This window comes from Struthio camelus, chromosome 19 (genome assembly GCF_040807025.1).
Source record: "Struthio camelus isolate bStrCam1 chromosome 19, bStrCam1.hap1, whole genome shotgun sequence".
NCBI classification, from domain to species: domain Eukaryota; kingdom Metazoa; phylum Chordata; class Aves; order Struthioniformes; family Struthionidae; genus Struthio; species Struthio camelus.
Window position 1 is genome coordinate 4053073 of NC_090960.1, and position 15174 is coordinate 4068246.

The 15174-nt window shown below is 41.0% G+C and overlaps 1 protein-coding gene across 3 annotated transcripts in view; it reads left to right on the plus strand.

The window, feature by feature from the left end:
* Nucleotides 1-15174, plus strand: part of PRKCA (protein kinase C alpha) — a 166635-nt gene that overhangs the window by 98120 nt on the left and 53341 nt on the right. For all 3 annotated transcript variants that reach the window (XR_011135498.1, XM_068913761.1, XM_068913762.1), the window contains 2 exons: nt 6616-6727; nt 7225-7353. Coding sequence is in view for 2 of the 3 variants with exons in the window: in XM_068913761.1 (XP_068769862.1) it covers nt 6616-6727; nt 7225-7353 (241 nt within the window). In the remaining variant the exon portion in view is untranslated. The remainder of the gene's footprint in view (nt 1-6615; nt 6728-7224; nt 7354-15174) is intronic.

A 15174-nucleotide genomic window follows, 5' to 3' on the forward strand; every position in this document is an offset into this window, starting at 1 on the left:
TTGAAAGTGATATTATGGTCTGTATATTGCTGACTTCCTAATGTCACTTAGTCATTTCCGAGAGTCTCAAATCCTCTTTGCTGTCCTTGAGTGTTCCCCCCTCGGGCAGCCTCCTTCAGTCAGGGAGGAGTGAAGTTGCTTCCAGTGAAACTATGACTTTGTGCTGTTTTGTGCCTCTGGACTGCGATCGTACGAGACATGTTTTAAGCCCTGGCAGTTACTTCCAGGAGAAGCATCCAGCTCCTTGACACACATGACCCACCTAGGTGGAAGCTGCTTTCTTAAATTACAGCACTTTGCAAATGACCGACTGGTGTTTTTGTTATCTGAACAGGAAAATAAACAGTAAAGAGAAGAAAGTGACTTAAACTGACACGGGCTTAGAGGTTGTAGTCGCCGTTTAGTGAGGTATTTAGAAAAGCTGGAGTCTGAAGACTTCTCTAAATAAAAAGGAGGTTTTGCCTTACGATGGTACAGGAGGATGTATGTGGGATTTAGTGTCATAAGTTTTTCTGTAATATGTTTTATTAGCTTGGTATTTGCATGGGAAAGTTAAAGCTGCTTTAAGTAAAATATATGCAGAACAAGTTGCAGTGGTTTCACTGACCTGTCAGAACAGAGTTTCTTACGATCCCTGGCTTAAATTTGGAGAGGGACAGCAGTTTGCGGTTGAAAATAGTCAGTGTTTCTGTCACAGTAGGAAATGTTTAAGGGTTGTGTGTTGACGTGGAGAAAAAAGACCTGCTAGTCTTTCAGGGCATTTCTAATTGTAAGGAGGAGCACCGATCTCTCCTCTCTTATAATTTATTGTATTTACTTTTGCACTTCTTTAATATATTGTCTCCTCTTCTGTTTTCATTGGAAAGTCAACCAGTTGGTATCTCAATTTATGATTCTGAGATTTTCAGGAATTCAGAAATAATTTTTCTGTTCTCCAAGTGAATAATTTGGGCCCTTTAAAGCTTACCTTTCCTTTAGACAGTTAAACTAGTAAATACATATATTTATAAGAGTCCAGCTGAGGATGCAGAACAGTCCTGTGGTTGTGTCACAGAGCTGGGACCTGGAAGACTTGGGTTCATTTCTAGATGTACACAAGAAGGCCCTTTGTGCTGTAGGCCTCGATACACCGTTGCGGCCTTACGGGTAGTCAGCTGTACTGGTGCAGAACTCAAAATTTTAAATGCTTTTTGTAATGCAAAATATAATTTGCACTGTCACTCTTAAGTATTTTTGCTTTTGCATTTTAGCATATTCTGCTTCTCAAGCACAAAATAACAGTTCAGCTACAGAAAAAAAATGTTCACCAAGCAGAGGCAGTTTTAAAAATGTTTTAAATCTTGAATCCTGCCTCAAGCCTAATTACCGTGTGCGTGTTGGTGTTAATGACTGAAAACAGTCGTTTTTTTCCCCCACCTTGATAACTAGTGCAGTACAGGAACCGGCACTGACAGATCTGCTTGCAGCATTGATCCAAGTTGCTTGCCAAAATCTCACAGCCTGTGGATGCCCCACGAGAAGCTGCTGAAGTAAAGACCGCAGGGGTGTAGTTTCCGAGGTTTTGAGCTCAGATACGCGGTTCTCATGACGCAGTTGCTGATGCTCTCCAGTCAGGTACGATGAAAGTACTCGAACAAGTAGTAAAACAATGCTGCTCTGATGCAAACCTCACAGTGAGGTGCTTTTTGTATGCTTTATACTTTAAAGCAACGTGTTGAGTTAATGGCTTCAAAATTATAGTAGATCCAGCGTTGCTATCAATGGGAATACAATTCTAATCAAAAGGGAGCTTTCAGAAAGAGTACAGAAATAAAATACTCATAAGCTGCTTTGTAATGTGTTCAAGCCCAGCTGGACGCTCTGCCGCTGGTTAACCGTGCACTTTCAATTATTCCACGCTCCGTCTTTGATCCAGAAAAAACCGTGGAACGATTTCTTACAGGAGGGTGCTTGCAGTTGTGGCTGTTCAGTAAAGGGCATGCATTCGTTTTTGCAAAGCAAAGAAAAAAGTCAGAGATGATGGCAATAGCGCTGCAGGGGGCAACGTTTAGTTCAATGAAAGCGCATGGATTTAAAAACGTGTCGTTCGGTGCCGTGCCTGGGCGTTCGTCTGCCTCCCTCTGCTGGGCTGCGAGCGCACGCCTTCCTCTTCCTCGCCCGGCAGCTCTGAGCGCCTTGGCGTGGGCGGGCAGCTGCTTGCCCGGGGACGTCGCTTCTGCAGGCTTCGTAATGCCTTTTTTTTTACAGGCTCCTGCTCGAATTTCGGATTTCTTTCTGTAAGTCCACAGAGCGCCAGCCTGTTCACAGAGGTCAGTTGGTCAGTAATGCCCAGTGTCTTCGTGGCAAGCCAGTCTCGGATCTGAGATTAAGAAATAGGATTTTGATTTTCGGGGCTGTACGCACAATTACCGTTCATCTCTGTAGGCGTTCTGCACCCATCCGTGCCGCTGAAGGCTCGGAAACTCTAGTCTATCATGCTATTAGGTCACCTTGCAGAGCGCTGGCTTACGTTCTGCTAATTTCAAAGGTATTTCAAAGGCAAATAGCTAAATATCTCTGAAACTGATTGCTCAGAGCTTCCTTTCCCGTTTAATTACACCGTGTCCCATCCAGTTGTACTCATAAAAACGTGGAACCGTCTTTAACGATAGCAGAGAATCCGCTTTCCAGCCTGAAAACAACGTCGATTGTAATGCGGCGCATGGCTCATCGCGGCTGAACGAGTCCCATGCTACTGCTTTCCCACTGCTGCTCTCCCGCTTTGTGTTCTTGATGGGATTTGGAAGGAGAAGTGGGTTTTCCATTTAGAGTTTCACAATTAGTGTACGCCAAGTTTGGTGCAAAGTTCAGTTCTCTTGCAAAGAGCAGCCATTATTTGGCAGTCCCTCCGTCGGCTCCTGGCTCCGCTCCCCGTGTTTACTAGGAGGGGCGGCTGCCAGCAGAGCTCCTGGAGCCGCTCAGAGTTTGCATCGATCGAAAGGGGATAGCTGAAGAAAATTCACCGCAGTTAACTTTCCCAAATAAGAGCAGTCGCTGGGGTGGGGTGGGTTTTTTTTTTGGTCAAGGTTTTTAAAAGCTTTCAAGATAATAACGTTGAGGTGTTTTTGTAATTGTTTTTATTTCTTGTTTCACTCTGTGAAATGAGGCTTAAAGAGCGCTATCAGGTAAGCTTGGTCTGTTGGTGGAATGAAGGCGCTGAGGAATGAGGTGTGTGTCTCGAGAAGTCGGGGCAGCAGTCAGGACCGTCTTCAGTCCTGCGCTTCGGTTAGCAGGGAGCGTACCCCGCGAGCTCCCGTCTCCAGCTGAAAACTGAAGGAAAAAACCAACGTTCCTCTCGCAGTACCTGTACATAACCCCTTAATGCATATTTCACTTTGGTTGGTGTTCCACTCTGTTCGTAATGAACAAGTGTTAATTGCTTGTAACAATACAGGTAGTAAATAGTATTGGCAATATAATTATTATTGATACAGTTATAATTAAAATGTAAACTGTAGGTTCGAGGGGAGTTCCAGCTGCATGAGACGGCCACGTGAAGTATAGGAATAACACCACCTTATCATCTATGAAAGATGCATAGAGATTTCTTAGCTTTCTTTATACATTGTCAGACTTGCTTGCAAATTAATAATTATTTGATGTTTTACATTCTTAAAAGCTTTTTTGGCCTAATTTTTTTTGAACAGTAGCTATTCAATGTCTTTGGATAAGGCCTTTTAGAAAGGATATTTTGTTAATACTGTCTTTTAATATATTTCAGCAATTAGGGCTCAAAGATACATCATGCTGACTCTTTTTAACTTCCTCTTTCGCAAGCCAGCATAGTGATTAAAACGCCACTAAATGTCATGCCTCCTGTTTTATAAACAACATTGAATGTTTTGCTTAAAAATGTCAGGGAACATGGCAGTACCAGGAGACTAACCCCTGGGCGCAGGAGCGCGCGTGCCGTCACGGCGGTCGGGGCCGCGGCGCCCGCCAGCGACGCTGTGCTCTTCCCTTACACCTCTTCTCTCCCCCGAGGGTTCGTGTAGTAGTGGGTGTCTCCCACTACCTGCCTAGTTTGATTACCCACGACCTAAAGGCCGAACAAAGACACAGCTAAAATCTGCTTTCAAGTTGGTTTTTATCCTTAGGATTTGCCCATCTGTGTGGTGAGAGAACATCTCATTATGCGGAGGGCTTATTGGCATGAAGTTTGCCTCTGAGGCTTGCGATAACCCTTCAGTTCCTCTGCTGCCAGAGCAAGCACGGCTGATGCAGTTACAACATGCCGTTCGCTCACATTCGTGCATGCAGAAGACGTGAAATGCGAGCAAAGCCGATAGTTGTGGAGCTCCCTGTAAGAGGGCTGGGAGAAGCCCGAGTGCGACGGGAATTGCCGCATCCACAGTTGTATTGAGAGCGCAAACGAGCTGCTGATTAGAAGGAACGGTCCTGCAGTGGTCATAGAGGAATTTTTGAAGTATCACCCATTTAATCAAAAAATAAGTTATTCTAGTACAGAGGAAGTCATTACGTCAGTGGTCTACCTAGAACGTGTTAACTGCTGAAATTGCGGTGGCCTCTCCACCTGATCTGACCCATTACAATAGATAGCTTGCGTGTTTGCTGTACCTTACAACCCGTTTTCAGAGGGCTGCCCCCCATTTTTTAAATTTCTACTTCTGGTGGAATTTTAGGATTTTTATTTGGTAGCCTTTAAATGATTCTGAGGTTCTTGTATTTGCTTCTCATGAAGAAATTGAAAAAAAAAATAGATTTCCTGTACCCAGAGTTTCCATTTCAGCAGGAGTTTTGATACTGTTTTTCTTTGTAAGAGTACTTTTTTATGCAGTGCCAGCAAGAACTAATTTCTTGTGTGCATTTAGAATAATAAATAATAATAGTAAGAATATGCTTACTGTTCTTTGAAATGATCTAATTCATATTGAGTTATTCATTTTAGACATAATACAATGGGCATTCTCACATGTTGATGGAAAATGTGGTTTATTTTTAGACGTGAATGATGATTCAAGTTATATATGTTGACCCCTGCAGGGCCAAGTTCAAAGTTTGATCCAACTTGACTTGTTTATTTATGTGCTTGTTTGTATTTCATTGCTTCATAAAAAGTCTTTTCCAATTATTCTGTAGACGCACACAGTCAGGCGCAGGAGTAGGCCTCTGCTCATGTAGTGCTGCTTCGTAGTAAGTGTGGAATAGTTGTCCTTAAATGTCAAAACATTTTTAAGCCAGCGCACACCCCTGCTTAACTTAATTACCATGTATATTGATTGGAATGGAATTATTTGGTCGTGTTTGTTATATAATTTCAGTATAATAGACAGGCTCAATGTATTCTATTAGACATTCACTACAATAATTTCCTGTAGTTCTTTCCCCTCTATATCATTACTTTATAGTTATAAATATCACTTATGTCAGATGTTAAACGCAACTTCAGAAGTCTGTTTATTCAGTGTCATTCTCAGAAGCTGTGGATTTTCTCCTTCTTAGCAGCAGATGTACTTAGGAAAATAATGTTTAAGTGTATGTATTTATAAGGCAGCAAGTTCCCTTACATCTTCCAAACAAAAAGAAATTAATGAACAGTTAGCTTTGAAAACATATTTTAAGTTGTTTGGAGGGCATAGTCAGCCCATGTCTATCAGATAACCTTTGAGAAAGGCAGCGTTCCCATGACCCGGCACCAGAAGAGCCGTTGGCTGCATCTTTAATGAATAACGAAGCAGATGTTCTCCGGCGCGGTTTGAACGTCCTTCCATGTAGGTTAACTGTGTTTACAAAATAAATATGGTTGTTGAGCAGTTTGAATTTCATGTCTCGGGCTGTATAATAAACAGAACCGCTGAAATACAGCATTCCTTGGAATTCCTGACCGAAAATCTTTACTGGTTACCTTGGAAAACATGTTAGTCATGTAATTTTATCGGTGCCGTGAAAACTACTGGTTACAGATTCATGATAAAACTTGCAATCAAAACAGAAAAATTCATTAAAATTTCAGAAAAAGCTCTCACAAAATATAATATGCTAAAATATTAAGTTTTGAAGGTAAGTTTTTGTCTTCTCATAGTCGTATTTCCATCCAAATTACTATTAAGAGTTCCTGAATTTTGTGATTTACTGATAAAGCACTTATACTAGAGACATTTTTTATTGTTTGACAACAAGCTGCCGTTAGGCACAGTTTATAAATGAACAGACAGTAAGGACACTTTATGCACAGGATGAATCCTATCACTACACCTTCTGTTTAGGTACAGCCGATAAATTGAAGTTGTAACGTAGGTGAACGGCAGAAACAAGCCTGCGTTCACTGAACTGACATATTCTTTCTGCCAAAGCCAAAGCGAAGGTAAATAGGAGCAAAAGCCTGCAAGCGCGGCCGATAAAGCTGGACCGCGGTAGGTGCTGTTGGGCGGGTGGGGAAGAGGGGGCCAGGCTGTTCCCTTCCGCTCCGCTTTGTCAGTGCGCTACATGCTGCAAGGTGTTTTTCGGTAGCACAGGATGCAGAGTTATAAAGTGTTCAGTATTTACAGTAATACGTTAAAGGTATGCCAGTTTTATTTACTGTGGCTTGAGAATCTCTCTCTGCTTCTTCTTTAGGATCCCAGAAGCAAGCACAAGTTTAAGATCCACACATATGGCAGCCCAACCTTTTGTGACCACTGTGGGTCACTGCTTTATGGGCTCATACATCAAGGGATGAAATGTGACAGTAAGTAAGTTTTTCTGTGTTACCAAACGGTGTTTTAGAAACTAGGTGGAAATACAGGGTAGAACTTCTTATTTCTTTGCTGTGGAAAAGACCATTTCAAATGGCAGTTAATTATAGTACTGTGTATTTCAAATAGGTGTTTCAGTACTAGCGCAAAGGCAATCATTGCTAACGCCCATCGCTTCTGTTACTGCAAAGGAGGTGTCTGGAGTTCGATGTGTGCAGTTGCCGTGTCAGTTTTGAGGAAGGCTGGTTTTGGAGTGGACAGATGAATGCACTGTTGAAGCCTGAAATTGCAGTTCAGTTGGTAGCCAAAGTCCAATATTTCACTTGCGTTTCATTTGTCTTGGAAGTCTCCTGCTAAAAAATCTAGTAACGCAAAGTCTTGCCAACAGTTATGTATGCATTGTAAGCCTAACTTTCCCGTTGCTCAGTGTTTGCAGTGTAAGCATATTGTTGGTTTCTCATGGTTTTCTGAACCATTTTTATATCCACAGCTTGTGATATGAACGTTCATAAACAATGCGTAATAAATGTCCCAAGCCTCTGTGGAATGGATCACACAGAGAAAAGAGGAAGGATTTATCTGAAAGCTGAAGTCACTGGGGACAGACTGGAAGTAACAGGTAAATAACAACTCGTTTTGGAATTTTGCAAGTTTTTTGAAGTAAATAACTTGGGCAATGGGTTTATGTACATTGGTCCCTATCTTGTGCATTGAGACCCATGGCAGAGCATTTGTCTTCAGCAGTGTTAGGATTTCGTTCAATATCTCCTTCAATCAGGAACCACCGTATTAATTGGCATTCTTTATCAATACAAGAATGAAAACTGTAATAATAAAAAAAAACTTGAGACTGTTAACTAGCAAATCTCTATGAAGTCATTTTTTCTTGTAGCAGGCAGCACAGTAGGATAGCTAAATGCTCTCAGAGTTAGCCATCCTGTTCAGAGCACAAGAAATACCCTAAAATCTTCCATCAGGTAAGGAGTAATTTCCTGCATTTCACAGTATTTAATACACAAAGGCAACTTGGATTCAGTCCCAGGTATTACTCCCAACATATAATAAAATTAAAAATAAATCATCACATTCTGCAAGGCTAAAGTAACACAGTAGTTACCAAGGTAGGGAGGAGAGGGAGAGAGAGAGAGAGAGAGAGAGAGAGAGGAAGGAAAGAGGGTGGCAGTTCGTTTCCTGGTGTTTCTCTCAGGATTTGTGAGAAAGCTTTGGTTGTGCACGCACACGTGCAAACACACACGCTCCTCCCTCCCGCCCATTCCAAGTCTGAAGTTGCAGTGCATGCCTTTCAGAAAATCCTTTTTTCAGGTTGAAGGACTATTTTGTCCCTCTCAATAGACATGTAATATGTTGTTTGCCTCCGATGGAACTTCCGTGTGCAGGACCAGAGAGGGGAGTTTTATCACTTAGGATCCACTTAAGAATGTGTATTTACACAACATGTTTTATTTGTTCTGTACATGCTTTTTATTGTAACTGGGATTAACTGATGAATAGTTTATCTGGTATCTGAAGTGTCTGCAAGTCGGTAACGAACTTTATTGTTGATTTTTCCTTTCAGTGGAACGTAAATAGGCGGAAAGGTTCTGTGCCAATCAGATTAGAGTATGTTTACTCAAAGGGGGACCACAGGGCAGCAATTAGGATGGACAGAGTTGAAATAAGGGAAGGAATAAGAGAAATCTTCGATCATGTTTTTTACAGGTAGAGCTAAGTCTGCAAAACAAATGAGAATTCTCAAAGGGAGTCCCAATTTCAAATGGTTCAGAACTTTGAAGAAATGTTAAAAATATTCTGTGGTAATTAAAAAACAACCATGATATAGTTTAGGAAACACAGTAGGAGAGGGCCATAAAACACACTCAAGTTATCAAAAGCTTTCAGTTCAGGAGAGAGGATGGGTTAGTGTGTTGTCCCAGGTGACCAACACTGCTTCTTCAGTGAAAGGAACTTAAAGGCACCACTTAATACATCTTTAAACCTGGTACTGTAAGAAGCTGATTTCACAGTGTCCACAGTGAAACAAGAACAGGGTATGATGCTGTTATCATTGCCTGTTTGGTGTTTCTTGTAGTCACCCTAAAGGAAGTCATACCGTTAGGCTGAGTTTTCACAGCTTACAGACCCACCAGACTTCCTTCCTGTCCCTGCCATCTGCGTTCTTTCATGGTTTTGTTCTCTCTAAAGCAGAATGTCTCCGTGTTCTCCTGTCAAACCATGTGAAACGCGCTGAAAGGGACAGGTATGGTAATGTGCAGTTACAAAGGATCAGAATAGATCTCAAGTGATACTTAATTGTAGCTAACTTTTCAAATTGCTTCCTCTTGACGTAGGAGGGGTAAATTTGTCCAAGGTACTGTCATTAAGAGAATGCTCCTTTCATTAAGTAGGGAAGCAATTCAAAGATGGTGATGCAGGCTCAAAAAGTAATTGTACCATGAGAGAGAACTAATTTGAAAATCGTCCCAAGTGATACAGTTTAGTATTTGCATTATTCTAGGCCATTTTGCAGCAAGGTTCTTAAATATGGCTTAAACTTTCTGGCATAATGCGCACAATTTGACGAATAACATGTACTTATTTTCTGGTAATTCAGCAGGTTCATCATTCTTCTAGGGACAAAAATGTTGATCACAAGTCTTTGTGTGTGTGTTGCTATGCAAAAATTTCCAATTTCCCAGTACAGCATTGTTTCTGAAAGTTATATTGACAAAAATCTCTCTTAGAAAATACAGTTCCCAAGAGATGCCAAATATGATGCCACTGCCTTGAGATTCAGAATTGGAGGTAAATTAAATGTGAAGGATGCTTAGGAACAGCGGTAAAAATAATTGATAAATGGTTGGCTGTTTGGTGTGAGCCTTTGCCTGAAACTTTTTCAAAGGAATTACTCTGTAGGTGTTGAACTCCTTCAGTGGGATTCCTTCATGTCTGTGCTCTGCATCCTGTTTGGTTGTTAATTGGTTCCTGCTGAGCTCTTTTTCTTCCCGTAGAAAGCTGTGATTGCAGGCTACACATTTGTGCTGCTAAATGTAGACATGGCACTTAGACTGGTTGGCATCGCGTAATAAATACCTTAGACGGGCAACTCAACCGTTCTGGCTTCAATAAGGAAAGCTGCGGGTGCAGCACACTTACTGACTGTTGCAAGAGAGAGTCATTTGATGGGACACCATTAGTATGTTGCAAGTTGCATTTATTTTTGTGTAGTTGCTTTGAGGGTTTTCTCATGGCTTTTGTGTCAAATAAAGGCCCCAGAGTATGTGTACGTTTACTACAGTTTTCCCAATAAAATTTTGTAAATAATACTGGGATTTTTTCCCAGCCAATACCGTGAAAGAGGCAAGACAGAATACTTCCAGATGGCGTTGGCCAGTGGTTCAGTCAGATTATTTAATTTTTTGAATTGCAGCTATGGAGGGAATGATTCAGTCCTGTAGGTAAATGTACTTAATTCCAGTTGGGAACTTATTTTTAGGTGGGATCTTCCATCTGGGATCTTAAAAGTGGGTGTACAGTCTTTTGTGCACAAATGTTAGAGACTCTGTGGCACTTTTTCATAGCTCAGTAGCCAGTTTTGTGTTGGTATACTTCACCAGAACTCCACCCTCTTTGCGGTGCTAGTCCGTGTGCTGCATTCAGTGTTGTGATTCTTAAATATTAACTTGATTGTGTACCTACTAGCTTGAGACTTGCATTGGATATTAATTATTTATTGCACTTAAATTAAATGAACTTGGTAGTTTTCTTTTTATAGGGACTCTTGAATTGCTTTTTTCTGAAAGCACTGAATTGGTGACCCATTGATAGGTTGATTGACTAGGGGATTTTGCTTTTAAACGCAATTAAGCAGTTCTTGCTACTCTTAATCCCTCTGCTTTTTGCACTGTATTTTCTCTTGATGTGCCTTAAAGTTTTGTCACTCTTTTACACGTATTTGGTGACCCATCTTATAAGTTGGGGGCTCTTCTGAGTGAACTCAGTAGGTGGCAGAATCACAGTTCTGCTTTTTTTTTTTTTTTTTGGATTATTTTTATACTGAGTGAACAATAACCTTTGTGACAAAATAACCCCATCTGGTGCACTGACATATGAAAAGCTGCCACATTATTGGCATTCTGAGCTGTGACCTAGCAGTTGCTAGGAGTTGCATTTGGCAGCAGCTGACAATAAAGAACTGCCCTCCTGACACAGCCGCTAATTTAGAGGCAGGGTGTTAGTGACTTGCTGTCATCTAATGCTCCCTACTGTTACATAAACTTCTCATTAAAAAAAAAAAAAAATTACAGCCCAGTGTGTTCAGTTTTTTATAACTTTTTTTTTCTTAGCTACAATGAATGCAGGAAATCTTTTTTCATTCTTCTGTGGCGCTTCTGTTATTTAAAAGAAAAGGAAAGCTCGCAGTGATCTTTGCCGAAGTTGGGAGCGCATAACAGGCTATCAGCAATCATCTCGCTAGGAGTTCTGGGCTCCCCGCTGTACGTTCTTCAAATTATTTATGAAAGTCTTATGTTGAGCCACCCTCTGGTGCTGCATATTAATGTTTTGTCACGCTGCCTGCTATAGGGAAGCTGGGCTTACCAGCCTCTGCCCAAACAAGGGAGACAACCGGGGGAATTTTACCCAATTTCTAGATTCTCATAAAAATCACTTCCATAAGCACACGCGCACTTTAATCATTTAATGTTTGTCTAGGTCAGTATGGGTGTCTTTATTTGTAAGCATTCATTTCATAATATTATGCAACTGATTTTAAAAGTGAGCACATAGGAATATTCTGGCTATTTGACTGGCTTTTAGTACCAACTCTAAAGCGGTCCCAAAGAATTACTGGCACGTGGGAGGCATTTTTAATGTCACAAAGAACATGAATTGCATGTTTTATCTCACTTACTAATATCTTCTCTCTTTTCTGGCATTCCCGGAATCGGCAGGGTTGCTGTGTTCATTACAGAGAGAGCTATGCCTTTAACAAATGTCAACCCCTATAGCAACTGAATGCTTCCCGTTTCATTGAGTTTGCTTTCTTCATGCTTACCGTGAAGAAATAGGCAATGCACAGTACTTAAAAGAAACATTAGTTTTTTTCATAAATCACTTCCTGCATGCATGTTTTAAAAAAAGCTTTATGTTTATACCAAAATGTGAAAAGATCAGAATTAGAAATTTTCTATCTGATTCCCTTTTCAGACAGTTTCATGCAGCAGAAGAGCCATTTTTTGTGTTGAAACTCATGTTTTGCTAAGCAGCTATCCTACCCAGTTTTAGGTGATTTTTATAAAGATAATTTTTTAAAGGTAATTTTTAATAGTGTATTCTAAAAATAAAATACAGTTGCTCCTATAAGATTTCCAGTTGAAATTTAAAGCAGTGAAGCTGTTGCAGGCAAGTACTTAAGTAGTATTAGAGGTGATGGTACATTTTTTATTAGTAAAAGAGAGTATCTTAATAAAAGACAGAAGCATAAAGTACCATGAAGTGTTAGTTCATTCCTCATCTTGTTCTAGGAAGAAGATTAATCACTCATCTATTTCTTGCGTGTAAATCACCTGTGAAATTCAGACTAATATTCTACATTCGTTATGTTACCATCTTTCAGGATTCAGGAAATCAAAAGTAACAGGCAGGCAGTGGTCTCACAAGGAATGTTAGAAGAAGGTTTAGCCAAGTGGGGGAAATAGTTATGGAATAGAGAAAACTCTCATATCCGAAAACCTTTTAGTGACCAAAAACGGCCTCAAATGGAGGATTTTTTTTGGTGTCAGTTGCACAATCGAGTCTCAACGAGGCAAAAATTCTGGGATAGTTTTAATAAAACCTTGTAGCTGGACAGTTTTGGAGATGCCTTTGGATTTTGCATGTAGAGAGTACAAGTATACGACTTGGCAGAAAAACTGTTTTTGCTGATAACAGGTAAATCTTTCACGCTGAGGTTGAGGGGAGTACGGTAGGATTCGGGGAGAAGGTCGCTGGATTGGGACTGCTGGGTCCTCGGCCTCTCGCCTGACGCCCCTGGGAGCTCAGCCCGTCCGCGGGCTCTAATGGCTCTAAACCACCTTCTCCTTGAGGGAGTGACGACAGTGATGGAATAACGTTTGTCCGGTAAACGAAGTTGCTAACAAGCTGATGTGGAAATTATTTCGAACTTAAAAATTAATTTTGCTCCTCTTTGCTGATGCCTCGTTGTGGGGGGGGTGAACTGTTCTCTCTCTGTTAGAGCTGGCAGCGTTCTCCCCTTCTCTTTCCCTTCGCCGGACGTCTTGCCAGGCAAAACTATTTGAGATTTGAAGCTTCTTTTAAAGGCAGCTATTCACGTTCTGTTGAGAGATTTCTGCTCACCTGTTGCTGGAAGGAAGCAAAAGGTTGGCCAGAAATCGTTGTTAGCATTAGCAAACTGTTTTGTTGTCGATGTTTGGGAATTCAGGAAAAAGGTAACTGTGACTCACTTGAAAAGGAACTGAGCAAACTCATACTGTTAATAACTCTGCCCTGCTATAGGAACAGAAATGTTTACTCATTCATTCCCATGACTAAATTTCATTGCTGATATCACAAGAAGTTAGACATCTGTAACCGCGTAGGGTTTGCAATTTGTGACCCGTAAATTCCCTTGAAGAGACGTTAGGGTTTTGTCACCCGCACTCTGGGCAACTCCTCAAAATTTTACTTGCCTGAATTTCATTTCTTTATAGAAAACGTCAGTTGATCTCTGCCATCCCACTCTGTCTTATTTAGATATTTATTTAAAGTAAGAGTACTTAAGAACCAGCTCTGTATTTGCTTATGTCTTTACCCTATTTCTGGAAGAGTGGGCATCCCAGTTTTAGGCACAGCCTCTGGATACTACTGTAATACAACTAACACGTAATTAAATAGAAAGATTATGAAATAGTCCTCATTTTCTGCTGAATAGGTAGGTGTGATCTCTTCTTCATTACTGTTGGGCTGGAAAGTGCTACACTTTCTTCCCCGTGGCATTTTGACAACCATTTCCATGTTAGAAGGAAAACGTGGGCAAAGCTGGATCCGATCCCTTTGCATCTGTGTGCAGCCTCGGCGCCTGTTTAAGAGTCTGATCTGGACAAAGCATTAGGAAACTTAACTTGTACCTGCTACTTCGTTCAGTTCGGAGGTCGTCGTTGAGCAGCACGGTTACGCCAGAAAACTGGCGAGCGACATTCTAGGTTTCGATCCAGGTTTACTCTCCAAATGACGCAAACCTTACCTCACTTAAGCCTTCTATAAATAGGAATTACAACTCCGGCATGGTGTGGAGTTTAATGAACGGATAATTATAAAGCAATGTGTGGTCTTTCATACCACTCCTAATTGAAAGGTATAATAATTATTAATCCGAATTAGTAATACTGTTGTGCAATTCTAGTGGATGACAGCTAGAACAGAATTCAGCTGCAGTAAGTAAATTTATTTTCTTGGAGTTATATTTGATTTAACTTGCTCCGTTTCAACCACACGCACAAGATGTGCAAGTGCCTCTGATGGGGAGGGGAAATCTCTTCGTCCTGTCAGCCCTCCTGCAGAAACCTGACCTGCCTTGTTAAAAATAGGATGCCACCAAAGAGGTGGGCCACTAAGATGATAATTCTTTATAAGCTCTGATCCGCACAAGTATCATCATGCTGTTTCCCCAAGAAAAGAAGTGTGACATCAGTTAGAAAAAGATGTCTGAGGGTACTAATTACCCAGACAAAAATACAAACGGACCAGATATCTTAAAACAAGGAGTGACATAATGACTTTTTTTCTTTAGCAACCTGTGTTTAGTATATGTTACGTCTTTCCTTCCCGATTCATCTCTGAGCTTCTCTTCTTTTTGTATTTAGAAGGCTTTTTTCTTATTCCGTATTTCCTCTAAAAGAAAGAAGTAGTCTTACACGCACTGCCAGGTCCTGCTGCTCGCAGAGTCAGTGCTGTTTGCTGGAAGCAGCAGCATGTACCGAGGCTCCTTAGTCACGGCTTTCTCTAGGGAGTCTCCAGATCCGAGCCGCAGAGAATGCTTCTGCATCCAAGTAACCAATTTTTGGAAATCCTGCTTGGTTTCACACTGAACATCCCCAGATAGAATTTAAATGCAAAGGATTAGTGTGAAGACACCATGTTAAAACTGAGCACTTTTATTCAAGGAATTTTAATGCAAAGCTTCCTGGTATGCATTTCTGGGAAGGTGAGGAACATGTAGGCAATTTGGCTCCTCACTTATGTCAAACTGGAGCATAGAAATAAAAATTGTAATTTAGTTTTTCTGAAAGGCCTGAGTTTTGAAGTAGTAGCTCATGTGCTGAACCAAGCAGGACATTCATAAGAACTATGCACACGAGAACAAAAAAAATTCATGTGGGCTAGGAGGAGCAGAGAGCAATTCGCATGGAAGGTTGTCACTTTATCCTTTACGGTGCAGAGTCCT